Genomic DNA, 26,740 nt, shown 5'->3' with positions numbered 1-26,740 from the left:
GAAAATAGCTTGTTTACAACTAGCAGCTTCTTTACATCTAACAGCTTGTTTACATCTAACACCTTGTTTACAGCTAGCAGCTTGTTTACAGAAAGCAGCTTGTTTACAGCTAGCAGCTTGTTTACAGCTATCAGCTTGTTTACAGCTAACAGCTTGTTTACAGCTAGCAGCTTGTTTACTGCTGGCTTCTTTTTTACAGCTAGCAGCTTGTTTTGATCTAGCAGCTTGTTTACAAAAAGCAGCTTGTTTACAGCTGGCAGCTTGTTAGAGCTAGCAGCTTGTTTACAGCTAGCAGCCTGTTTAGAGCTGAAAGTTTGTTTACAGCCGACAGCTTGTTTACAGCCAACAGCTTGTTTACAGCTAGCCGCTTGTTTACAGAAAGCAGATTGTTTACAGCTACCAGCTTGTTTACATCTGACAGCTTGTTTACAGCCAACAGCTTGTTTACAGCTAGCCGCTTGTTTACAGAAAGCAGATTGTTTACAGCTACCAGCTTGTTTACATCTGACAGCTTGTTTACAGCTGACAGCTTGTTTATAGCTGGCAGCTTGTTTATAGCTGGCAGCTTTTTTACAGCTGGCAGCTTGTTTACAGCTAGCAGCTTGTTTACAGCTGACAGCTTGTTTACAGCTGACAGCTTGTTTACAGCTGACAGCTTGTTTACAGCTAGCAGCTTGTTTACAGAAAGCAGCTTGTTTACAGCTGGCTGCTTGTTTACAGCCAGCAGCTTGTTTAGGGCTAGCAGCTTGTTTTGAGCTAGCAGCTTGTTTACAGAAAGCAGCTTGTTTACAGCTAGCAGCTTGTTTACAGAAAGCAGCTTGTTTACATCTGGCTGCTTGTTTACAGCCAGCAGCTTGTTTATGGCTAGCAGCTTGTTTTGAGCTAGCAGCTTGTTTACAGAAAGCAGCTTGTTTACAGCTGGCAGCTTGTTACAGCTAGCAGCTTGTTACAGCTAGCAGCTTGTTTACAGCTAGCAGCTTGTTTAGAGCTGAAAGTTTGTTTACAGCCGACAGCTTGTTTACAGCCAACAGCTTGTTTACAGCTACCAGCTTGTTTACATCTGACAACTTGTTTACAGCTGACAGCTTGTTTACAGCTAGCAGCTTGTTTACAGAAAGCAGATTGTTTACAGCTAGCAGCTTGTTTACATCTGACAGCTTGTTTACAGCTGGCAGCTTGTTCACAGCTGGCAGCTTGTTTATAGCTGGCAGCTTGTTTACAGCTGGCAGCTTGTTTACAGCTAGCAGCTTGTTTACAGCTAGCAGCTCGTTTACAGAAAGCAGCTTGTTGACAGAAAATAGCTCGTTTACAACTAGCAGCTTCTTTACATCTAACAGCTTGTTTACATCTAACACCTTGTTTACAGCTTGCAGCTTGTTTACAGCTGGCAGCTCGTTTACAGAAAGCAGCTTGTTGACAGAAAATAGCTTGTTTACAACTAGCAGCTTCTTTACATCTAACAGCTTGTTTACATCTAACACCTTGTTTACAGCTAGCAGCTTGTTTACAGAAAGCAGCTTGTTTACAGCTATCATCTTGTTTACAGCTAACAGCTTGTTTACAGCTAGCAGCTTGTTTACAGCTAGCAGCCTGTTTAGGGCTATCAGCTTGTTTTGAGCTAGCAGCTTGTTTACAGCCAACAGCTTGTTTACAGCTACCAGCTTGTTTACAGCTACCAGCTTGTTTACATCTGACAGCTTGTTTATAGCTTGCAGCTTGTTTACCGCTGGCAGCTTGTTTACCGCTGGCAGCTTGTTTACAGCTAGCAGCTTGTTTACAGCTAGCAGCTTGTTTACAGAAAGCAGCTTGTTTACTGCTGGCTGCTTGTTTACAGCTAGCAGCTTGTTTAGGGCTAGCAGCTTGTTTTGAGCTAGCAGCTTGTTTACAGAAAGCAGCTTGTTAGAGCTAGCAGCTTGTTTACAGCTAGCAGCCTGTTTAGAGCTGAAAGTTTGTTTACAGCCGACAGCTTGTTTACAGCCAACTGCTTTTTTACAGCTAGCAGCTTGTTTACAGAAAGCAGATTGTTTACAGCTACCAGCTTGTTTACATCTGACAGCTTGTTTACAGCTGGCAGCTTGTTTTGAGCCAGCAGCTTGTTTACAGAAAGCAGCTTGTTTACAGCTGGCAGCTTGTTACAGCTAGCAGCTTGTTTACAGCTAGCAGCTTGTTTAGAGCTGAAAGTTTGTTTACAGCCGACAGCTTGTTTACAGCCAACAGCTTGTTTACAGCTACCAGCTTGTTTACATCTGACAGCTTGTTTACAGCTGGCAGCTTGTTTATAGCTGGCAGCTTGTTTACAGCTGGCAGCTCGTTTACAGCTAGCAGCTTGTTTACAGCCGGCAGCTTGTTTACAGCTAGCAGCTTGTTTACAGCTGACAGCTTGTTTACAGCTAGCAGCTTGTTTACAGCTGACAGCTTGTTTACAGCTTGCAGCTTGTTTACAGCTAGCAGCTCGTTTACAGCTAGCAGCTTGTTGACAGAAAATAGCTTGTTTACAACTAGCAGCTTTTTTACATCTAACACCTTGTTTACATCTAACACCTTGTTTACAGCTTGTTTACAGCAAGCAGCTCGTTTACAGAAAGCAGCTTGTTGACAGAAAATAGCTTGTTTACAACTAGCAGCTTTTTTACATCTAACAGCTTGTTTACATCTAACACCTTGTTTACAGCTAGCAGCTTGTTTACAGAAAGCAGCTTGTTTACAGCTATCAGCTTGTTTACAGCCAACAGCTTTTTTACAGCTAGCAGCTTGTTTACAGAAAGCAGATTGTTTACAGCTACCAGCTTGTTTACATCTGACAGCTTGTTTACAGCTGGCAGCTTGTTTTGAGCTAGCAGCTTGTTTACAGAAAGCAGCTTGTTTACAGCTGGCAGCTTGTTACAGCTAGCAGCTTGTTTACAGCTAGCAGCTTGTTTAGAGCTGAAAGTTTGTTTACAGCCGACAGCTTGTTTACAGCCAACAGCTTGTTTACAGCTACCAGCTTGTTTACATCTGACAGCTTGTTTACAGCTGGCAGCTTGTTTATAGCTGGCAGCTTGTTTACAGCTAGCAGCTTGTTTACAGCCGGCAGCTTGTTTACAGCTAGCAGCTTGTTTACAGCTGACAGCTTGTTTATAGCTGGCAGCTTGTTTATAGCTGGCAGCTTTTTTACAGCTGGCAGCTTGTTTACAGCTAGCAGCTTGTTTACAGCTGACAGCTTGTTTACAGCTAGCAGCTTGTTTACAGCTGACAGCTTGTTTACAGCTAGCAGCTTGTTTACAGAAAGCAGCTTGTTTACAGCTGGCTGCTTGTTTACAGCCAGCAGCTTGTTTAGGGCTAGCAGCTTGTTTTGAGCTAGCAGCTTGTTTACAGAAAGCAGCTTGTTTACAGCTGGCAGCTTGTTACAGCTAGCAGCTTGTTTACAGCTAGCAGCTTGTTTAGAGCTGAAAGTTTGTTTACAGCCGACAGCTTGTTTACAGCCAACAGCTTGTTTACAGCTACCAGCTTGTTTACATCTGACAGCTTGTTTACATCTGACAGCTTGTTTACAGCTGACAGCTTGTTTACAGCTAGCAGCTTGTTTACAGAAAGCAGATTGTTTACAGCTAGCAGCTTGTTTACATCTGACAGCTTGTTTACAGCTGGCAGCTTGTTCACAGCTGGCAGCTTGTTTACAGCTAGCAGCTTGTTTATAGCTGGCAGCTTGTTTACAGCTGGCAGCTTGTTTACAGCTAGCAGCTTGTTTACAGCTAGCAGCTTGTTTACAGCTAGCAGCTCGTTTACAGAAAGCAGCTTGTTGACAGAAAATAGCTTGTTTACAACTAGCAGCTTCTTTACATCTAACAGCTTGTTTACATCTAACACCTTGTTTACAGCTAGCAGCTTGTTTACAGAAAGCAGCTTGTTTACAGCTATCATCTTGTTTACAGCTAACAGCTTGTTTACAGCTAGCAGCTTGTTTACAGCTAGCAGCCTGTTTAGGGCTATCAGCTTGTTTTGAGCTAGCAGCTTGTTTACAGAAAGCAGCTTGTTTACAGCTGGCTGCTTGTTTACAGCTAGCAGCTTGTTTAGGGCTAGCAGCTTGTTTTGAGCTAGCAGCTTGTTTACAGAAAGCAGCTTGTTTACAGCTGGCAGCTTGTTTACAGCTAGCAGCTTGTTTAGAGCTAGCAGCTTGTTTAGAGCTGAAAGTTTGTTTACAGCCGACAGCTTGTTTACAGCCAACAGCTTGTTTACAGCTACCAGCTTGTTTATAGCTACCAGCTTGTTTACATCTGACATCTTGTTTACATCTGACATCTTGTTTATAGCTGGGAGCTTGTTTACCGCTGGCAGCTTGTTTACCGCTGGCAGCTTGTTTACAGCTAGCAGCTTGTTTACAGCTAGCAGCTTGTTTACAGAAAGCAGCTTGTTTACTGCTGGCTGCTTGTTTACAGCTAGCAGCTTGTTTAGGGCTAGCAGCTTGTTTAGGGCTAGCAGCTTGTTTTGAGCTAGCAGCTTGTTTACAGAAAGCAGCTTGTTAGAGCTAGCAGCTTGTTTACAGCTAGCAGCCTGTTTAGAGCTGAAAGTTTGTTTACAGCCGACAGCTTGTTTACAGCCAACAGCTTTTTTACAGCTAGAAGCTTGTTTACAGAAAGCAGATTGTTTACAGCTACCAGCTTGTTTACATCTGACAGCTTGTTTACAGCTGGCAGCTTGTTTTGAGCTAGCAGCTTGTTTACAGAAAGCAGCTTGTTTACAGCTAGCATCTTGTTACAGCTAGCAGCTTGTTTACAGCTAGCAGCTTGTTTACAGCTGAAAGTTTGTTTACAGCCGACAGCTTGTTTACAGCCAACAGCTTGTTTACAGCTACCAGCTTGTTTACATCTGACAGCTTGTTTACAGCTGGCAGCTTGTTTATAGCTGGCAGCTTGTTTACAGCTGGCAGCTCGTTTACAGCTAGCAGCTTGTTTACAGCCGGCAGCTTGTTTACAGCTTGCAGCTTGTTTACAGCTGACAGCTTGTTTACAGCTAGCAGCTTGTTTACAGCTGACAGCTTGTTTACAGCTTGCAGCTTGTTTACAGCTAGCAGCTCGTTTACAGCTAGCAGCTTGTTGACAGAAAATAGCTTGTTTACAACTAGCAGCTTTTTTACATCTAACAGCTTGTTTACATCTAACACCTTGTTTACAGCTTGTTTACAGCAAGCAGCTCGTTTACAGAAAGCAGCTTGTTGACAGAAAATAGCTTGTTTACAACTAGCAGCTTTTTTTACATCTAACAGCTTGTTTACATCTAACACCTTGTTTACAGCTAGCAGCTTGTTTACAGAAAGCAGCTTGTTTACAGCTATCAGCTTGTTTACAGCTAACAGCTTGTTTACAGCTAGCAGCCTGTTTAGGGCTATCAGCTTGTTTTGAGCTAGCAGCTTGTTTACAGACAGCAGCTTGTTAGAGCTAGCAGCTTGTTTACAGCTAGCAGCCTGTTTAGAGCTGAAAATTTGTTTACAGCCGACAGCTTGTTTACAGCCAACAGCTTTTTTACAGCTAGCAGCTTGTTTACAGAAAGCAGATTGTTTACAGCTACCAGCTTGTTTACATCTGACAGCTTGTTTACAGCTGGCAGCTTGTTTTGAGCTAGCAGCTTGTTTACAGAAAGCAGCTTGTTTACAGCTGGCAGCTTGTTACAGCTAGCAGCTTGTTTACAGCTAGCAGCTTGTTTAGAGCTGAAAGTTTGTTTGCAGCCGACAGCTTGTTTACAGCCAACAGCTTGTTTACAGCTACCAGCTTGTTTACATCTGACAGCTTGTTTACAGCTGGCAGCTTGTTTATAGCTGGCAGCTTGTTTACAGCTGGCAGCTCGTTTACAGCTAGCAGCTTGTTTACAGCCGGCAGCTTGTTTACAGCTAGCAGCTTGTTTACAGCTGACAGCTTGTTTACAGCTAGCAGCTTGTTTACAGCTGACAGCTTGTTTACAGCTTGCAGCTTGTTTACAGCTAGCAGCTCGTTTACAGCTAGCAGCTTGTTGACAGAAAATAGCTTGTTTACAACTAGCAGCTTTTTTACATCTAACACCTTGTTTACAGCTTGTTTACAGCAAGCAGCTCGTTTACAGAAAGCAGCTTGTTGACAGAAAATAGCTTGTTTACAACTAGCAGCTTTTTTACATCTAACAGCTTGTTTACATCTAACACCTTGTTTAAAGCTAGCAGCTTGTTTACAGAAAGCAGCTTGTTTACAGCTATCAGCTTTTTTACAGCTAACAGCTTGTTTACAGCTAGCAGCCTGTTTAGGGCTATCAGCTTGTTTTGAGCTAGCAGCTTGTTTACAGAAAGCAGCTTGTTTACAGCTGGCTACTTGTTTACAGCTAGCAGCTTGTTTAGGGCTAGCAGCTTGTTTTGAGCTAGCAGCTTGTTTACAGAAAGCAGCTTGTTTACAGCTGGCAGCTTGTTACAGCTAGCAGCTTGTTTACAGCTAGCAGCTGGTTTAGAGCTGAAAGTTTGTTTACAGCCGACAGCTTGTTTACAGCCGACAGCTTGTTTACAGCCAACAGCTTGTTTACAGCTAGCAGCTTGTTTACAGAAAGCAGATTGTTTACAGCTACCAGCTTGTTTACATCTGACAGCTTGTTTACAGCTGACAGCTTGTTTATAGCTGGCAGCTTTTTTACAGCTGGCAGCTTGTTTACAGCTAGCAGCTTGTTTACAGCTGACAGCTTGTTTACAGCTTGCAGCTTGTTTACAGCTGACAGCTTGTTTACAGCTAGCAGCTTGTTTACAGAAAGCAGCTTGTTTACAGCTGGCTGCTTGTTTACAGCCAGCAGCTTGTTTAGGGCTAGCAGCTTGTTTTGAGCTAGCAGCTTGTTTACAGAAAGCAGCTTGTTTACAGCTGGCAGCTTGTTACAGCTAGCAGCTTGTTTAGAGCTAGCAGCTTGTTTAGAGCTGAAAGTTTGTTTACAGCCGACAGCTTGTTTACAGCCAACAGCTTGTTTACAGCTACCAGCTTGTTTACATCTGACAGCTTGTTTACAGCTGACAGCTTGTTTACAGCTAGCAGCTTGTTTACAGAAAGCAGATTGTTTACAGCTAGCAGCTTGTTTATAGCTGGCAGCTTGTTTACAGCTGGCAGCTTGTTCACAGCTAGCAGCTTGTTTACAGCTAGCAGCTTGTTTACAGCTAGCAGCTCGTTTACAGAAAGCAGCTTGTTGACAGAAAATAGCTTGTTTACAGAAAGCAGCTTCTTTACATCTAACAGCTTGTTTACATCTAACACCTTGTTTACAGCTTGCAGCTTGTTTACAGCTGGCAGCTCGTTTACAGAAAGCAGCTTGTTGACAGAAAATAGCTTGTTTACAACTAGCAGCTTCTTTACATCTAACAGCTTGTTTACATCTAACACCTTGTTTACAGCTAGCAGCTTGTTTACAGAAAGCAGCTTGTTTACAGCTATCATCTTGTTTACAGCTAACAGCTTGTTTACAGCTAGCAGCTTGTTTACAGCTAGCAGCCTGTTTAGGGCTATCAGCTTGTTTTGAGCTAGCAGCTTGTTTACAGAAAGCAGCTTGTTTACAGCTGGCTGCTTGTTTACAGCTAGCAGCTTGTTTAGGGCTAGCAGCTTGTTTTGAGCTAGCAGCTTGTTTACAGAAAGCAGCTTGTTTACAGCTTGCAGCTTGTTTACAGCTAGCAGCTTGTTTAGAGCTAGCAGCTTGTTTAGAGCTGAAAGTTTGTTTACAGCCGACAGCTTGTTTACAGCCAACAGCTTGTTTACAGCTACCAGCTTGTTTACAGCTACCAGCTTGTTTACATCTGACAGCTTGTTTATAGCTTGCAGCTTGTTTACCGCTGGCAGCTTGTTTACCGCTGGCAGCTTGTTTACAGCTAGCAGCTTGTTTACAGCTAGCAGCTTGTTTACAGAAAGCAGCTTGTTTACCGCTGGCAGCTTGTTTACAGCTAGCAGCTTGTTTACAGCTAGCAGCTTGTTTACAGAAAGCAGCTTGTTTACTGCTGGCTGCTTGTTTACAGCTAGCAGCTTGTTTAGGGCTAGCAGCTTGTTTAGGGCTAGCAGCTTGTTTTGAGCTAGCAGCTTGTTTACAGAAAGCAGCTTGTTAGAGCTAGCAGCTTGTTTACAGCTAGCAGCCTGTTTAGAGCTGAAAGTTTGTTTACAGCTGGCAGCTTGTTTACAGAAAGCAGATTGTTTACAGCTGGCAGCTTGTTACAGCTAGCAGCTTGTTTACAGCTAGCAGCTTGTTTAGAGCTGAAAGTTTGTTTACAGCCCACAGCTTGTTTACAGCCAACAGCTTGTTTACAGCTACCAGCTTGTTTACATCTGACAGCTTGTTTACAGCTGAAAGTTTGTTTACAGCCGACAGCTTGTTTACAGCCAACAGCTTGTTTACAGCTACCAGCTTGTTTACATCTGACAGCTTGTTTACAGCTGTCAGCTTGTTTATAGCTGGCAGCTTGTTTACAGCTAGCAGCTTGTTTACAGCCGGCAGCTTGTTTACAGCTAGCAGCTTGTTTACAGCTGACAGCTTGTTTACAGCTAGCAGCTTGTTTACAGCTGACAGCTTGTTTACAGCTTTCAGCTTGTTTACAGCTAGCAGCTCGTTTACAGCTAGCAGCTTGTTGACAGAAAATAGCTTGTTTACAACTAGCAGCTTGTTTACATCTAACAGCTTGTTTACATCTAACACCTTGTTTACAGCTTGTTTACAGCAAGCAGCTCGTTTACAGAAAGCAGCTTGTTGACAGAAAATAGCTTGTTTACAACTAGCAGCTTTTTTACATCTAACAGCTTGTTTACATCTAACACCTTGTTTACAGCTAGCAGCTTGTTTACAGAAAGCAGCTTGTTTACAGCTATCAGCTTGTTTACAGCTAACAGCTTGTTTACAGCTAGCAGCCTGTTTAGGGCTATCAGCTTGTTTTGAGCTAGCAGCTTGTTTACAGAAAGCAGCTTGTTAGAGCTAGCAGCTTGTTTACAGCTAGCAGCCTGTTTAGAGCTGAAAGTTTGTTTACAGCTGGCAGCTTGTTTACAGAAAGCAGATTGTTTACAGCTGGCAGCTTGTTTAGAGCTGAAAGTTTGTTTACAGCCCACAGCTTGTTTACAGCCAACAGCTTGTTTACAGCTACCAGCTTGTTTACATCTGACAGCTTGTTTACAGCTGAAAGTTTGTTTACAGCCGACAGCTTGTTTACAGCCAACAGCTTGTTTACAGCTACCAGCTTGTTTACATCTGACAGCTTGTTTACAGCTGTCAGCTTGTTTATAGCTGGCAGCTTGTTTACAGCTAGCAGCTTGTTTACAGCCGGCAGCTTGTTTACAGCTAGCAGCTTGTTTACAGCTGACAGCTTGTTTACAGCTAGCAGCTTGTTTACAGCTGACAGCTTGTTTACAGCTTTCAGCTTGTTTACAGCTAGCAGCTCGTTTACAGCTAGCAGCTTGTTGACAGAAAATAGCTTGTTTACAACTAGCAGCTTGTTTACATCTAACAGCTTGTTTACATCTAACACCTTGTTTACAGCTTGTTTACAGCAAGCAGCTCGTTTACAGAAAGCAGCTTGTTGACAGAAAATAGCTTGTTTACAACTAGCAGCTTTTTTACATCTAACAGCTTGTTTACATCTAACACCTTGTTTACAGCTAGCAGCTTGTTTACAGAAAGCAGCTTGTTTACAGCTATCAGCTTGTTTACAGCTAACAGCTTGTTTACAGCTAGCAGCCTGTTTAGGGCTATCAGCTTGTTTTGAGCTAGCAGCTTGTTAGAGCTAGCAGCTTGTTTACAGCTAGCAGCCTGTTTAGAGCTGAAAGTTTGTTTACAGCCGACAGCTTGTTTACAGCCAACAGCTTTTTTACAGCTAGCAGCTTGTTTACAGAAAGCAGATTGTTTACAGCTACCAGCTTGTTTACATCTGACAGCTTGTTTACAGCTGGCAGCTTGTTTTGAGCTAGCAGCTTGTTTACAGAAAGCAGCTTGTTTACAGCTGGCAGCTTGTTACAGCTAGCAGCTCGTTTACAGCTAGCAGCTTGTTTAGAGCTGAAAGTTTGTTTTCCGCCGACAGCTTGTTTACAGCCAACAGCTTGTTTACAGCTGACAGCTTGTTTACAGCTTGCAGCTCGTTTACAGCTAGCAGCTTGTTGACAGAAAATAGCTTGTTTACAACTAGCAGCTTGTTTACATCTAACAGCTTGTTTACATCTAACACCTTGTTTACAGCTTGTTTACAGCAAGCAGCTCGTTTACAGAAAGCAGCTTGTTGACAGAAAATAGCTTGTTTACAACTAGCAGCTTCTTTACATCTAACAGCTTGTTTACATCTAACACCTTGTTTACAGCTAGCAGCTTGTTTACAGAAAGCAGCTTGTTTACAGCTAGCAGCTTGTTTACAGCTATCAGCTTGTTTACAGCTAACAGCTTGTTTACAGCTAGCAGCTTGTTTACTGCTGGCTTCTTTTTTACAGCTAGCAGCTTGTTTTGATCTAGCAGCTTGTTTACAAAAAGCAGCTTGTTTACAGCTGGCAGCTTGTTAGAGCTAGCAGCTTGTTTACAGCTAGCAGCCTGTTTAGAGCTGAAAGTTTGTTTACAGCCGACAGCTTGTTTACAGCCAACAGCTTGTTTACAGCTAGCCGCTTGTTTACAGAAAGCAGATTGTTTACAGCTACCAGCTTGTTTACATCTGACAGCTTGTTTACAGCTGACAGCTTGTTTATAGCTGGCAGCTTGTTTATAGCTGGCAGCTTTTTTACAGCTGGCAGCTTGTTTACAGCTAGCAGCTTGTTTACAGCTGACAGCTTGTTTACAGCTGACAGCTTGTTTACAGCTGACAGCTTGTTTACAGCTAGCAGCTTGTTTACAGAAAGCAGCTTGTTTACAGCTGGCTGCTTGTTTACAGCCAGCAGCTTGTTTAGGGCTAGAAGCTTGTTTTGAGCTAGCAGCTTGTTTACAGAAAGCAGCTTGTTTACAGCTAGCAGCTTGTTTACAGAAAGCAGCTTGTTTACATCTGGCTGCTTGTTTACAGCCAGCAGCTTGTTTATGGCTAGCAGCTTGTTTTGAGCTAGCAGCTTGTTTACAGAAAGCAGCTTGTTTACAGCTGGCAGCTTGTTACAGCTAGCAGCTTGTTACAGCTAGCAGCTTGTTTACAGCTAGCAGCTTGTTTAGAGCTGAAAGTTTGTTTACAGCCGACAGCTTGTTTACAGCCAACAGCTTGTTTACAGCTACCAGCTTGTTTACATCTGACAACTTGTTTACAGCTGACAGCTTGTTTACAGCTAGCAGCTTGTTTACAGAAAGCAGATTGTTTACAGCTAGCAGCTTGTTTACATCTGACAGCTTGTTTACAGCTGGCAGCTTGTTCACAGCTGGCAGCTTGTTTATAGCTGGCAGCTTGTTTACAGCTGGCAGCTTGTTTACAGCTAGCAGCTTGTTTACAGCTAGCAGCTCGTTTACAGAAAGCAGCTTGTTGACAGAAAATAGCTCGTTTACAACTAGCAGCTTCTTTACATCTAACAGCTTGTTTACATCTAACACCTTGTTTACAGCTTGCAGCTTGTTTACAGCTGGCAGCTCGTTTACAGAAAGCAGCTTGTTGACAGAAAATAGCTTGTTTACAACTAGCAGCTTCTTTACATCTAACAGCTTGTTTACATCTAACACCTTGTTTACAGCTAGCAGCTTGTTTACAGAAAGCAGCTTGTTTACAGCTATCATCTTGTTTACAGCTAACAGCTTGTTTACAGCTAGCAGCTTGTTTACAGCTAGCAGCCTGTTTAGGGCTATCAGCTTGTTTTGAGCTAGCAGCTTGTTTACAGCCAACAGCTTGTTTACAGCTACCAGCTTGTTTACAGCTACCAGCTTGTTTACATCTGACAGCTTGTTTATAGCTTGCAGCTTGTTTACCGCTGGCAGCTTGTTTACCGCTGGCAGCTTGTTTACAGCTAGCAGCTTGTTTACAGCTAGCAGCTTGTTTACAGAAAGCAGCTTGTTTACTGCTGGCTGCTTGTTTACAGCTAGCAGCTTGTTTAGGGCTAGCAGCTTGTTTTGAGCTAGCAGCTTGTTTACAGAAAGCAGCTTGTTAGAGCTAGCAGCTTGTTTACAGCTAGCAGCCTGTTTAGAGCTGAAAGTTTGTTTACAGCCGACAGCTTGTTTACAGCCAACTGCTTTTTTACAGCTAGCAGCTTGTTTACAGAAAGCAGATTGTTTACAGCTACCAGCTTGTTTACATCTGACAGCTTGTTTACAGCTGGCAGCTTGTTTTGAGCCAGCAGCTTGTTTACAGAAAGCAGCTTGTTTACAGCTGGCAGCTTGTTACAGCTAGCAGCTTGTTTACAGCTAGCAGCTTGTTTAGAGCTGAAAGTTTGTTTACAGCCGACAGCTTGTTTACAGCCAACAGCTTGTTTACAGCTACCAGCTTGTTTACATCTGACAGCTTGTTTACAGCTGGCAGCTTGTTTATAGCTGGCAGCTTGTTTACAGCTGGCAGCTCGTTTACAGCTAGCAGCTCGTTTACAGCCGGCAGCTTGTTTACAGCTAGCAGCTTGTTTACAGCTGACAGCTTGTTTACAGCTAGCAGCTTGTTTACAGCTGACAGCTTGTTTACAGCTTGCAGCTTGTTTACAGCTAGCAGCTCGTTTACAGCTAGCAGCTTGTTGACAGAAAGTAGCTTGTTTACAACTAGCAGCTTTTTTACATCTAACACCTTGTTTACATCTAACACCTTGTTTACAGCTTGTTTACAGCAAGCAGCTCGTTTACAGAAAGCAGCTTGTTGACAGAAAATAGCTTGTTTACAACTAGCAGCTTTTTTACATCTAACAGCTTGTTTACATCTAACACCTTGTTTACAGCTAGCAGCTTGTTTACAGAAAGCAGCTTGTTTACAGCTATCAGCTTGTTTACAGCCAACAGCTTTTTTACAGCTAGCAGCTTGTTTACAGAAAGCAGATTGTTTACAGCTACCAGCTTGTTTACATCTGACAGCTTGTTTACAGCTGGCAGCTTGTTTTGAGCTAGCAGCTTGTTTACAGAAAGCAGCTTGTTTACAGCTGGCAGCTTGTTACAGCTAGCAGCTTGTTTACAGCTAGCAGCTTGTTTAGAGCTGAAAGTTTGTTTACAGCCGACAGCTTGTTTACAGCCAACAGCTTGTTTACAGCTACCAGCTTGTTTACATCTGACAGCTTGTTTACAGCTGGCAGCTTGTTTATAGCTGGCAGCTTGTTTACAGCTAGCAGCTTGTTTACAGCCGGCAGCTTGTTTACAGCTAGCAGCTTGTTTACAGCTGACAGCTTGTTTATAGCTGGCAGCTTGTTTATAGCTGGCAGCTTTTTTACAGCTGGCAGCTTGTTTACAGCTAGCAGCTTGTTTACAGCTGACAGCTTGTTTACAGCTAGCAGCTTGTTTACAGCTGACAGCTTGTTTACAGCTAGCAGCTTGTTTACAGAAAGCAGCTTGTTTACAGCTGGCTGCTTGTTTACAGCCAGCAGCTTGTTTAGGGCTAGCAGCTTGTTTTGAGCTAGCAGCTTGTTTACAGAAAGCAGCTTGTTTACAGCTGGCAGCTTGTTACAGCTAGCAGCTTGTTTACAGCTAGCAGCTTGTTTAGAGCTGAAAGTTTGTTTACAGCCGACAGCTTGTTTACAGCCAACAGCTTGTTTACAGCTACCAGCTTGTTTACATCTGACAGCTTGTTTACATCTGACGGCTTGTTTACAGCTGGCAGCTTGTTCACAGCTGGCAGCTTGTTTACAGCTAGCAGCTTGTTTATAGCTGGCAGCTTGTTTACAGCTGGCAGCTTGTTTACAGCTAGCAGCTTGTTTACAGCTAGCAGCTCTTTTACAGCTAGCAGCTCGTTTACAGAAAGCAGCTTGTTGACAGAAAATAGCTTGTTTACAACTAGCAGCTTCTTTACATCTAACAGCTTGTTTACATCTAACACCTTGTTTACAGCTAGCAGCTTGTTTACAGAAAGCAGCTTGTTTACAGCTATCATCTTGTTTACAGCTAACAGCTTGTTTACAGCTAGCAGCTTGTTTACAGCTAGCAGCCTGTTTAGGGCTATCAGCTTGTTTTGAGCTAGCAGCTTGTTTACAGAAAGCAGCTTGTTTACAGCTGGCTGCTTGTTTACAGCTAGCAGCTTGTTTACAGCTAGCAGCTTGTTTACAGCTAGCAGCTTGTTTACAGAAAGCAGCTTGTTTACAGCTGGCAGCTTGTTTACAGCTAGCAGCTTGTTTAGAGCTAGCAGCTTGTTTAGAGCTGAAAGTTTGTTTACAGCCGACAGCTTGTTTACAGCCAACAGCTTGTTTACAGCTACCAGCTTGTTTATAGCTACCAGCTTGTTTACATCTGACATCTTGTTTACATCTGACATCTTGTTTATAGCTGGGAGCTTGTTTACCGCTGGCAGCTTGTTTACAGCTAGCAGCTTGTTTACAGCTAGCAGCTTGTTTACAGAAAGCAGCTTGTTTACTGCTGGCTGCTTGTTTACAGCTAGCAGCTTGTTTAGGGCTAGCAGCTTGTTTAGGGCTAGCAGCTTGTTTTGAGCTAGCAGCTTGTTTACAGAAAGCAGCTTGTTAGAGCTAGCAGCTTGTTTACAGCTAGCAGCCTGTTTAGAGCTGAAAGTTTGTTTACAGCCGACAGCTTGTTTACAGCCAACAGCTTTTTTACAGCTAGAAGCTTGTTTACAGAAAGCAGATTGTTTACAGCTACCAGCTTGTTTACATCTGACAGCTTGTTTACAGCTGGCAGCTTGTTTTGAGCTAGCAGCTTGTTTACAGAAAGCAGCTTGTTTACAGCTAGCATCTTGTTACAGCTAGCAGCTTGTTTACAGCTAGCAGCTTGTTTACAGCTGAAAGTTTGTTTACAGCCGACAGCTTGTTTACAGCCAACAGCTTGTTTACAGCTACCAGCTTGTTTACATCTGACAGCTTGTTTACAGCTGGCAGCTTGTTTATAGCTGGCAGCTTGTTTACAGCTGGCAGCTCGTTTACAGCTAGCAGCTTGTTTACAGCCGGCAGCTTGTTTACAGCTTGCAGCTTGTTTACAGCTGACAGCTTGTTTACAGCTAGCAGCTTGTTTACAGCTGACAGCTTGTTTACAGCTTGCAGCTTGTTTACAGCTAGCAGCTCGTTTACAGCTAGCAGCTTGTTGACAGAAAATAGCTTGTTTACAACTAGCAGCTTTTTTACATCTAACAGCTTGTTTACATCTAACACCTTGTTTACAGCTTGTTTACAGCAAGCAGCTCGTTTACAGAAAGCAGCTTGTTGACAGAAAATAGCTTGTTTACAACTAGCAGCTTTTTTTACATCTAACAGCTTGTTTACATCTAACACCTTGTTTACAGCTAGCAGCTTGTTTACAGAAAGCAGCTTGTTTACAGCTATCAGCTTGTTTACAGCTAACAGCTTGTTTACAGCTAGCAGCCTGTTTAGGGCTATCAGCTTGTTTTGAGCTAGCAGCTTGTTTACAGACAGCAGCTTGTTAGAGCTAGCAGCTTGTTTACAGCTAGCAGCCTGTTTAGAGCTGAAAATTTGTTTACAGCCGACAGCTTGTTTACAGCCAACAGCTTTTTTACAGCTAGCAGCTTGTTTACAGAAAGCAGATTGTTTACAGCTACCAGCTTGTTTACATCTGACAGCTTGTTTACAGCTGGCAGCTTGTTTTGAGCTAGCAGCTTGTTTACAGAAAGCAGCTTGTTTACAGCTGGCAGCTTGTTACAGCTAGCAGCTTGTTTACAGCTAGCAGCTTGTTTAGAGCTGAAAGTTTGTTTACAGCCGACAGCTTGTTTACAGCCAACAGCTTGTTTACAGCTACCAGCTTGTTTACATCTGACAGCTTGTTTACAGCTGGCAGCTTGTTTATAGCTGGCAGCTTGTTTACAGCTGGCAGCTCGTTTACAGCTAGCAGCTTGTTTACAGCCGGCAGCTTGTTTACAGCTAGCAGCTTGTTTACAGCTGACAGCTTGTTTACAGCTAGCAGCTTGTTTACAGCTGACAGCTTGTTTACAGCTTGCAGCTTGTTTACAGCTAGCAGCTCGTTTACAGCTAGCAGCTTGTTGACAGAAAATAGCTTGTTTACAACTAGCAGCTTTTTTACATCTAACACCTTGTTTACAGCTTGTTTACAGCAAGCAGCTCGTTTACAGAAAGCAGCTTGTTGACAGAAAATAGCTTGTTTACAACTAGCAGCTTTTTTACATCTAACAGCTTGTTTACATCTAACACCTTGTTTAAAGCTAGCAGCTTGTTTACAGAAAGCAGCTTGTTTACAGCTATCAGCTTTTTTACAGCTAACAGCTTGTTTACAGCTAGCAGCCTGTTTAGGGCTATCAGCTTGTTTTGAGCTAGCAGCTTGTTTACAGAAAGCAGCTTGTTTACAGCTGGCTACTTGTTTACAGCTAGCAGCTTGTTTAGGGCTAGCAGCTTGTTTTGAGCTAGCAGCTTGTTTACAGAAAGCAGCTTGTTTACAGCTTGCAGCTTGTTACAGCTAGCAGCTTGTTTACAGCTAGCAGCTGGTTTAGAGCTGAAAGTTTGTTTACAGCCGACAGCTTGTTTACAGCCAACAGCTTGTTTACAGCTACCAGCTTGTTTACATCTGACAGCTTGTTTACAGCTGGCAGCTTGTTTATAGCTGGCAGCTTGTTTACAGCTGGCAGCTCGTTTACAGCTAGCAGCTTGTTTACAGCCGACAGCTTGTTTACAGCTAGCAGCTTGTTTACAGCCGACAGCTTGTTTACAGCTACCAGCTTGTTTACATCTGACAGCTTGTTTACAGCTGGCAGCTTGTTTATAGCTGGCAGCTTGTTTACAGCTGGCAGCTCGTTTACAGCTAGCAGCTTGTTTAGAGCTTGCAGCTTGTTTACAGCTAGCAGCTTGTTTACGGCTAGCAGCTTGTTTAGGGCTAGCAGCTTGTTTAGGGCTAGCAGCTTGTTTTGAGCTAGCAGCTTGTTTACAGAAAGCAGCTTGTTTACAGCTGGCAGCTTGTTTACAGCTAGCAGCTTGTTTACAGCTAGCAGCTTGTTTAGAGCTGAAAGTTTGTTTACAGCCGACAGCTTGTTTACAGCCAACAGCTTGTTTACAGCTACCAGCTTGTTTACATCTGACAGCTTGTTTACAGCTGGCAGCTTGTTTACATCTGACAGCTTGTTTACAGCTTGCAGCTTGTTTACAGCTAGCAGCTCGTTTACAGAAAGCAGCTTGTTGACGGAAAATAGCTTGTTTACAACTAGCAGCTTCTTTACATCTAACAGCTTGTTTACATCTAACACCTTGTTTACAGCTAGCAGCTTGTTTACAGAAAGCAGCTTGTTTACAGCTGGCAGCTTGTTTACAGCCGACAGCTTGGTTACAGCTGACAGCTTGTTTACAGCTACCAGCTTGTTTACATCTGACAGCTTGTTTACAGCTGGCAGCTTGTTTTTAGCTGGCAGCTTGTTTACAGCTAGCAGCTTGTTTACAGCTGACAGCTTGTGTACAGCTAGCAGCTTGTTTACAGCTAGCAGCTTGTTTACAGAAAGCAGACTGTTTACAGCTAGCAGCTTGTTCACATCTGACAGCTTGTTTACAGCTTCCAGCTTGTTTACGGCTAGCAGCTCCTTTACAGAAAGCAGCTTGTTTACAGAAAATAGCTTGTTTACACTAGCAGCTTGCTTACAACTAGCAGCTTGTTTATAGCTAGCAGCTTGTTTACAGAAAGCAGCTTGTTTACAGCTAGCAGCTTGTTTACACCTAACAGCTTGTTTACATCTAGCAGCATGTTTACAGTCGACAGCTTGTTTACAGCCGGCAGCTTGTTTACAGAAAGAAGCTTGTTTACAGCTAACAGCTTGTTTACAGCTGGCAGCTTGTTGACAGAAAGAAGCTTGTTCACAGAAAGCAGATTGTTTACAGCTAGCTGCTTGTTCACAGCTTGTAGCTTGTTTACAGCTGACATCTTGTTTACAGCTAGAAGCTTGTTTACAGTCGACAGCTTGTTTACATCTGACAGCTTGTTTACAGCTAACAGCTTTTTTAAAGCCCGCAGCTTGTTTACAGCTGGCAGCTTGTTTAGGGCTTGCAGCTTGTTTTGAGCTAGCAACTTGTTTACAGAAAGCAGCTTGTTTACAGCTGGCAGCTTGTTTACAGCTTGCTGCTTGTTTACAGCTAGCAGCTTGTTTACATCTGACAGCTTGTTTACAGCTTCCAGCTTGTTTACAGCTAGCAGCCTGTCTATCTGTAGTCTACCTCCGTTGCGTATTTACCCGTCCATGTCTAAGAGGGACTACAGCCGGTCCTCCTGGTCCACTCAGTTCCTACTGAGGCTGGAAATTTAACTTAGTGCTGTAAGTCCAGCATTAATTATCCTTCCATACCTGCAGACGTGTCTTAACTCATTTAAACCTTTGTTTACTTTGAGAATGTTTATTTCTGTTCACCAGGATGACTTGTCCTCCCATCCTCCTCCTGACTTTGTGCCGCCTGCCTCTCCCAGCATGGCTGTAATCACGGCGGTGGGCAACATGTCCTGTTCATCCATCAGCCTCATTAAACATATTTGGTCCCTGGTTACCTCCAGGCTTATTAGCCTCAGGAAGTGCTGAGGATGCGGCTTTGCCCTGGCGGTCATTCTCCGACTGAAGAGGCTATCAATCCTGCAGAGTCTCTTTAAAACGAATGTTTAACTCCGCACTTTATTGATTGTTGGAAATTGAAAGCATGTCAATTTGAATGAGTGCTCCAGTCACTTAAAAAGTGTTCAGTGTGCAGAGCGGGTGGAGATCGCTGCTGGTCACGCCGTGGAGTCTGCGGCTGATGGTTTCACTGCTTTATACCACGTTCATGTCCGATTCTCTTCACTGGAATACTGGTAAAGTACATTCGAAGGCTCGTTTTTAAAATCCGTCTTGCAGATTTCTAATAAAACCTGCAGAGACTTTGCAATATGAGAAACGCCAGAGTGTGTTTCAGTGCTGGAAACACTATAATGCTGTTTGAAACATCGTGTGCTCACCTTGGAAATAAAAGTCTGATTCATTCTGTCCACAGATGTCCAGTTAAAACACCGCCGTCGGGATTTAAACTGTAAAATGCTGTTCAGATGTTTTATTCTTTCATTAACTTCCAATAACGGCGCGTCATCTGCGCTTCATCCAGAAACAGACTGAGTGGGATGGAAGCATCAAAAACAAACTTTCTTCAGGATAAAAGCTGAAATAAACACGACGCCTGGAGAGAAGCTTCCGCTGTGAGAAGTCGTGAACCTGATTTAAAGCAGCAGTGTCTGCAGGTTTCTGGGTCTTTGTTCTGCAGCAGCAACATAAACACTGAACGCTGAACCAGAAAGCAGACCTGGTCCGGATGTCCTGGGGGATCTGCTTGGTCCTGAACAAACTAGGGGGGCATCTGAGGCAGGGGTGGACAATCTGTCCTGTCATACTGGTGGATGTTATGACACCAGTATAAAATGTACCATGGTGAAATGACCATTGACCTGCTCCTAACCTGTAGAACATTGGCGCTGAGCTGAACCAGGGAACACGGCCGAGCAGAGCAAAGAGCCGCTGGAAGCTGGAAGATACAGGATGTGGAGTTCCTTCAGACGCCACCAGGCGGCATCTGAGGCTGAATCCTATTAAATTACAGGAAGTCGGCCCGCCGCCTCATTGCCGAGTCAGAATCAGTCGCTGTATTTCTGGACAGTTCTGAAACCCTGAAAGCGACAAATCCACCTGCTTGTTTGAGTCTCAACCAAGCGGCAACCTCCGCACAGAGAGCCGGCACCCCACAGGTCCCAGGACCACCCGTACCCCCCGGCAGAGCCCCGGCCAAGACCCAGCGGGCCCCCTCATGTGGCCTGAGCGTCACCTGGGACAGAAGGTTCCCCGCAGCGCCCCATTCCAACCCCCGGACCAGCACCAGGCCCGCCCTCCCCACCCCGAGCGCTCCCAAGGAAGAGGGGGGCGTAGGAAGACCCCCGACCCGCCCGCCTCTGTAGTGTGTGCATGGGTGGGTCGTTGTTGTAGTGCAATTAAAAAGGTGGGGTGGGGGGACCAGCTGCTGCCAGACCCCCCCTCCCCAGCATTCCCTTGTTTATGTGAGTGTGTGTGTGTTAAGTGTGTATGCTGCTTGTGTAAATGTAATAGTGTCTAAGTTGTGAGTAAAATCGAGGGGAGAAAGGTCTCAATGGGAGGGGAGGGGGAGGGGCCACCGCTGTAGCTCCACCCCCCCATGGCCAAGGCGCCTGTCCCCTCCAAACCCTAAATGTATATTGGTGTCTATGTTGCAATTAAAATTTAGTGGGGCAGGTGGTCGCCGGGGTCCATCGGAAAATGCCCCTTAGGGTTCCCGGGACCACCGACTTCACCCCCCCCACCGCGCCCTATATGCTGTATGTATGATGTCGGGTGGCGGAATAGGAGGGGGCCGTGGGGAGGGGCACAACCAGGGGAGAAGGACTCCTCCCCTGGGCGACCAACTCCTCAGTAGGCGCCCCCGCCTCAGCAGGACGACCCCCGGGCAGAGGGGCAAGGCCGGCAGGCGCCGCAGGAGGCAGCACCCCGGTCATCCCCCCATCCCCGGCGGTCCGGACGCCAGCACTCCGAGGGCCGGAGAGTCTCCGGCTCCCACCCAGACATCCATCTGGGGCCGGTGCCACCAGCAACGGCCAGATGTGGAGTTACCTCTAAGTGTCTCCAGACGTTAACGCGGAGGAACCACGACGTCCAGACGGCCGTCAGCCTGACGTCTTAGTTACTCCTCTCATGTCGATGTCGCTCGGCACCGGAGAGGAAGAGTAGGACAAAACCCATCTATCGAATATGATTAAAAAAGCAGGTCCGCCTTGAGTCTGCGGAGGAAACGGCGGCGCTGCAGGAGCCTGTATCACGGCGGTGGTCTCCTAAGCAGACTGGAGACCGTTTAAAACCAGGAAAAGTTCAGCGCAAAAACTGCTTCCTGTTTGCTTCCCAGGTGATTTAGAAAAAAACTTGTATTGGATTTTAAAGCTCTGAAAGGTTTTAGTCCTGAGAATTTATCCCACCTGCTGTTTGGAACCGCCCAGAGGTCTCGGGGCATCTGTGGCTGGTCCTGGGTTTGGACTAAAAGGACTGGGGTCCCTGCTGGACTCGGATGAGGGATCGGCAGGATCCGGGTCAGGGACTGGGGTCCCTGCTGGACTCGGATGAGGGATCGGCAGGATCCGGGTCAGGGACTGGGGTCCCTGCTGGACTCGGATCAGGGATCGGCAGGATCCGGGTCAGGGACTGGGGTCCCTGCTGGACTCGGATGAGGGATCGGCAGGATCCGGGTCAGGGACTGGGGTCCCTGCTGGACTCGGATGAGGGATCGGCAGGATCCGGGTCAGGGACTGGGGTCCCTGCTGGACTCGGATGAGGGATCGGCAGGATCCGGGTCAGGGACTGGGGTCCCTGCTGGACTCGGATGAGGGATCGGCAGGATCCGGGTCAGGGACTGGGGTCCCTGCTGGACTCGGATGAGGGATCGGCAGGATCCGGGTCAGGGACTGGGGTCCCTGCTGGACTCGGATGAGGGATCGGCAGGATCCGGGTCAGGGACTGGGGTCCCTGCTGGACTCGGATGAGGGATCGGCAGGATCCGGGTCAGGGACTGGGGTCCCTGCTGGACTCGGATGAGGGATCGGCAGGATCCGGGTCAGGGACTGGGGTCCCTGCTGGACTCGGATGAGGGATCGGCAGGATCCGGGTCAGGGACTGGGGTCCCTGCTGGACTCGGATGAGGGATCGGCAGGATCCGGGTCAGGGACTGGGGTCCCTGCTGGACTCGGATGAGGGATCGGCAGGATCCGGGTCAGGGACTGGGGTCCCTGCTGGACTCGGATGAGGGATCGGCAGGATCCGGGTCAGGGACTGGGGTCCCTGCTGGACTCGGATGAGGGATCGGCAGGATCCGGGTCAGGGACTGGGGTCCCTGCTGGACTCGGATGAGGGATCGGCAGGATCCGGGTCAGGGACTGGGGTCCCTGCTGGACTCGGATGAGGGATCGGCAGGATCCGGGTCAGGGACTGGGGTCCCTGCTGGACTCGGATGAGGGATCGGCAGGATCCGGGTCAGGGACTGGGGTCCCTGCTGGACTCGGATGAGGGATCGGCAGGATCCGGGTCAGGGACTGGGGTCCCTGCTGGACTCGGATGAGGGATCGGCAGGATCCGGGTCAGGGACTGGGGTCCCTGCTGGACTCGGATGAGGGATCGGCAGGATCCGGGTCAGGGACTGGGGTCCCTGCTGGACTCGGATGAGGGATCGGCAGGATCCGGGTCAGGGACTGGGGTCCCTGCTGGACTCGGATGAGGGATCGGCAGGATCCGGGTCAGGGACTGGGGTTCCTGCTGGACTCGGATGAGGGATCGGCAGGATCCGGGTCAGGGACTGGGGTCCCTGCTGGACTCGGATCAGGGATCGGCAGGATCCGGGTCAGGGTTCCTGCGAGTCCTTTGTGTGAACACATTTTACTGATGAAAATGCTGAAAGCGTTTTGTGGCCGTGAGGCTTAAAGGTAGAGTTTGTAAGATTTTCAATATTTTCAAAATAAATTAACTAAAAAAATAACTACAATCATAATTACAAAGTTTTATTAAACATGTAGGTTCCAGTCTGTCCATATTTGATGCGTTATTGAATTACAAGTTTAATTAATGACAAAGACCCTCCTTGAATGTTTTCTGACCAGTAAAAAAAAAAGTACTTTTTTCCACCAGTAGGGGGAGTATAAGCCCATTTATTGCAGAGCGGCTCTGAGCTGCAGATCACAAGCGATTCCTGCCCTCATTGGAGCTGGCAAGGAGGGGGGAGGGGAGCGTTTCGCCCATTACTGCCAACCTGTGGGTGTTTGTGGAGGTAGCAGTTTTGTGGTTTTGATAAAGTTCATGTGAATCAGAGGAGTATAAAAACCCTGCAGGACTGCGGCCCCCTGGGGCCGAACCGCCGCCACACCGCGGCTTAAAGCTGTTCCTCTTGTTATTTATCATGCAAACTAAATAACAGCTTTTAATGTTTCAGTTTGTTTTGTAAAACTGTTTTACAGACTGAGGAAGGAGCTGGAGATGCTGAAAGATGAAGATTTTGAGCATCTGAGAGTCTCCCTCAGCTCAGAAATCCAGCTCCTTCAGGTCGTAAGTCGCATCAGAAAAACCTCATGTCACATGTTTCAGACACATCATTCAGTCACGAACGCTTCCTCGCTGTCCACACGGCTTTTAATGTCATTTATTAACAGAGGATGGAGAGCAGGCAGGGAAAGGAGCAGCATTAGGAAGGACTCGCCGGTGGTTCAGCAGACTAAACGTAGACGGAAGAGCAGCTTTGATATTTGATATTTACATTAAATGTTCAACAAAGAATCATTCTGCTTTTTATTTAATGATGTCATTTATTTTATTCAACTTGGGAAGAAAACTGACAAATGTGTGCAAAACAAATAAAAACAGTTTAAAGGTGGAGGATGTAAGATTTTCAATATTTTCAAATTAAATTAACTAAAAAAATAACTACAATCACAATTAGATCGTTTTTTAAACATGTAGGTTCCAGTCTGTCCATATTTGATGCGTTATTAAATGACAAGTTTAATTAATGACAAAAAGCACTTTTTTGTTTTTTTACTGGAAGGCAAACATTTAAGAAGGGTCTTTGTCAACAAAGACTTCAGTGTTGCTGTGACTTTTAGTCAACATCCATATTTATTCATGACAAATATTAATATTCTTATTGATGGGTGTACAGTCTGTCAGATTTAGCAGTTTGCTAATTTCCAACTGTTTTTCCATAAAGGAGAAACGACAACAGCAGTGCAGCTACATAAATCAGGTAAAAATAAAACGATAGTAAAACTTCAGTAAAGTCCCGAGCGGAAGAGGAATGGAAAGGAGGGATAACACAATAATAATCAATACAAGAATAAATTAATAGAATCAAAATACTTCAGTAAATTATGAGGAAAAACAAAAGTAAGAGAAAAAAAATAATAGAATAAAGAAAAAGTCAATAGAATCACTAATTTAAAGGGGAAAACAGGAAGAAAAAAAAAGGGATAATTTAATGACGTAACATGGAAACATGAGGAAGGGAAAATGTGAAAAATAAAGAGAAAAATGTTTTTTATTGAAAGAAAAGCCTCCATCAGGTTTTATCAGGAAGCTGAAGCACGTGAAAGCTGGGCGCGTGCTGCCCTCTGCTGGACACAGGCTGGTACTGCAGCTCTGAGCGCACGCGGGAAGTTCAGCCCCACATTAAGCATTTATCTCCTGGTTTAATCAAAGTTCTGACGAGCTGAAAAACAACAGCAGTCTGACTGAATGAACTTTCTGCTGTTAGAGGATTTTCTTCCTGAACCAAAAGGATGCATCCTGACACGATGGCTGGAATAACTCCTAATGGGAGGAGTGTGGCGTGCAGCGGTAACACCTCCACACACGATCATTCTCCTAACTGAGTCTCTGTCAGGCTCACCTGGAGGTCGTCCTGGTGGCCATGTTCTCACCAGTTACTGGAACTCCTGACAGGACGACCAGAATCCCAGTGGTCAGCTAATGAGACGTCATTCCAGCTTCCCAGCCTTGACCTGGATGATCTCTGCCAGGGAGATTAAAGAGTTAACTCTGCAGATACTAAAGGTCTGTTTGCTTCAGAGAACCGGGTTTAGTGACTGGTCAGCTGCCGAGCTGAGCTGCAGTTTATCTGAAGATGCTTTTAATCTGCAGTCAGTGTTTTACATAAAACCAGGGTGGAAGAACAGACTGAAGTCCTCTTCTTCGCAAGCGGAATTATGTAGCCGTCAGTGAACGCATCACGTTGCTGTCAGACCTTCAGGATTACATTTAATTTCTATTCTGTTCTACAGTCGTTTGGCAGACACTTCTATATAAAAGGACTTGCATGTGATCAGTGATCCATGAACCATAGCAGTTAACCTGACATACATGTCTTGTTGGTGAGGAAGCTGAAGAAAACCGGGAGAACCCACACATAAGTAGGTAAGTTGGTAAACAGTTGAGCTGCTTAGGATGATTCTCTAGTAACCACAGTGAACAGGTAACTTCAGGATAATCAGGAAATCTATGATCATTTTCTTCTTCTATTGTTTCCTGAACTTTGAACAATAAAAGAGATTCTAAAATATTTCTCCTGATCCAATTTTGGTCTTCTCTGGAGCTACCACCAGCCCAGGAGCGACCACCAGCCCAGGAGCGACAACCAGCCCAGGAGCTACCACCAGCCCAGGAGCTACCACCATCCCAGGAGCTACCACCAGCCCAGGAGCTACCACCAGACCAGGAGCTACAACCAGCCCAGGAGCTACCACCAGACCAGGAGCTACAACCAGCCCAGGAGCTACAACCAGCCCAGGAGCTACAACCAGCCCAGGAGCTACAACCAGCCCAGGAGCTACCACCAGACCAGGAGCTACCACCAGCCCAGGAGCTACCACCAGACCAGGAGCTACCACCAGCCCAGGAGCTACAACCAGCCCAGGAGCTACCACCAGACCAGGAGCTACAACCAGCCCAGGAGCTACAACCAGCCCAGGAGCTACCACCAGCCCAGGAGCTACCACCAGCCCAGGAGCGACAACCAGCCCAGGAGCTACCACCAGCCCAGGAGCTACCACCAGACCAGGAGCTACCACCAGCCCAGGAGCTACAACCAGCCCAGGAGCTCCCACCAGCCCAGGAGCTCCCACCAGCCCAGGAGCTCCCACCAGCCCAGGAGCTCCCACCAGCCCAGGAGCTCCCACCAGGCCAGGAGCTCCCACAAGAACAGGAGCTCCCACCAGAACAGGAGCTCCCACCAGAACAGGAGCTACAACCAGCCCAGGAGCTCCCACCAGAACAGGAGCTCCCACCAGAACAGGAGCTACAACCAGCCCAGGAGCTCCCACAAGAACAGGAGCTCCCACCAGAACAGGAACTCCCACCAGAACAGGAGCTCCCATCAGACCAGGAGCTCCCACCAGAACAGGAGCTCCCACCAGGCCAGGAGCTCCCACCAGGCCAGGAGCTCCCACCAGACCAGGAGCTCCCACCAGACCAGGAGCTCCCACCAGATCAGGAGCTCCCACCAGGCCAGGAGCTACCACCAGGCCATGAGCTACCACCAGGCGAGGAAGGATCATGTGGCCACAATGGAGGTAAAAAAAACGGAATTGAAAAGCTTCGAGGAATTGAAAGCTTCAGTGAACATGATTGGGAAAAACTTAGAAACTGTACTAAGGCAACAGCAGAGAATCATGGTTCTAATGAAAGAACTCCAAAACTTGAAAAAGATAAATAAGGAACAACAGTACATAAGTATTGATTTAAAAATAAAACTTGAAAAAGTGTCCTTGATGACAAACTGAGTTGGATACCTCACACTGATTATTTGTGTGGAAAAATAGTGTTGGGACTCTAGCAAATTGTAGATATATATACTAAATTCAAAAATATTACTTACCTTGTACAATGCTCAAGTAGCACCATTTTTCAATTATTGTGTGGAAGTCTGGGGGACAACTTTTAAGACTACTTTGCAAAGACTCGTTTTTCTACAAAAAAGGGCCATAAGGGTTATCAATCATGCAGGTTATATAGATCGTACAAATAATTTGTTTTTGATAGTACGTTGTGTCTTTTTGTGACTTGGTTAATTTTAAAATAGCTCAATTTATGCTCAAAGTTCAAAGTAAAAAGATGAAATATACAAAAGACGTTTAAAGACAGAGTGGCTGTGTACAATCTGAGAGGTAAAGCTATGTTACAAAAACCATACGGAGGCACCGCCCTAAAAAGCAGATGTTTCCA

General features: G+C 45.5%; 1 protein-coding gene across 1 annotated transcript in view; it reads left to right on the top strand.

Moving 5' to 3' along the window:
- The window catches only part of LOC306762409 (coiled-coil domain-containing protein 172), a gene marked incomplete at both ends in the record, with an annotated part of 49,429 nt that extends 29,509 nt beyond the window's left edge, over positions 1-19,920 (top strand). The window contains one exon of the mRNA XM_079248852.1: positions 19,800-19,920. Coding sequence (XP_079104978.1) covers positions 19,800-19,920 — 121 coding nt within the window. The remainder of the gene's footprint in view (positions 1-19,799) is intronic.
- Positions 19,921-26,740: the final 6,820 nt, after the last annotated feature.

Source organism: Telmatherina bonti (assembly GCF_933228915.1).
Source record: "Telmatherina bonti genome assembly, chromosome: 11".
NCBI classification, from domain to species: domain Eukaryota; kingdom Metazoa; phylum Chordata; class Actinopteri; order Atheriniformes; family Telmatherinidae; genus Telmatherina; species Telmatherina bonti.
Note: the sequence above shows the minus strand (reverse complement) of the source record. Positions and strands in the feature narration are given on the sequence as shown.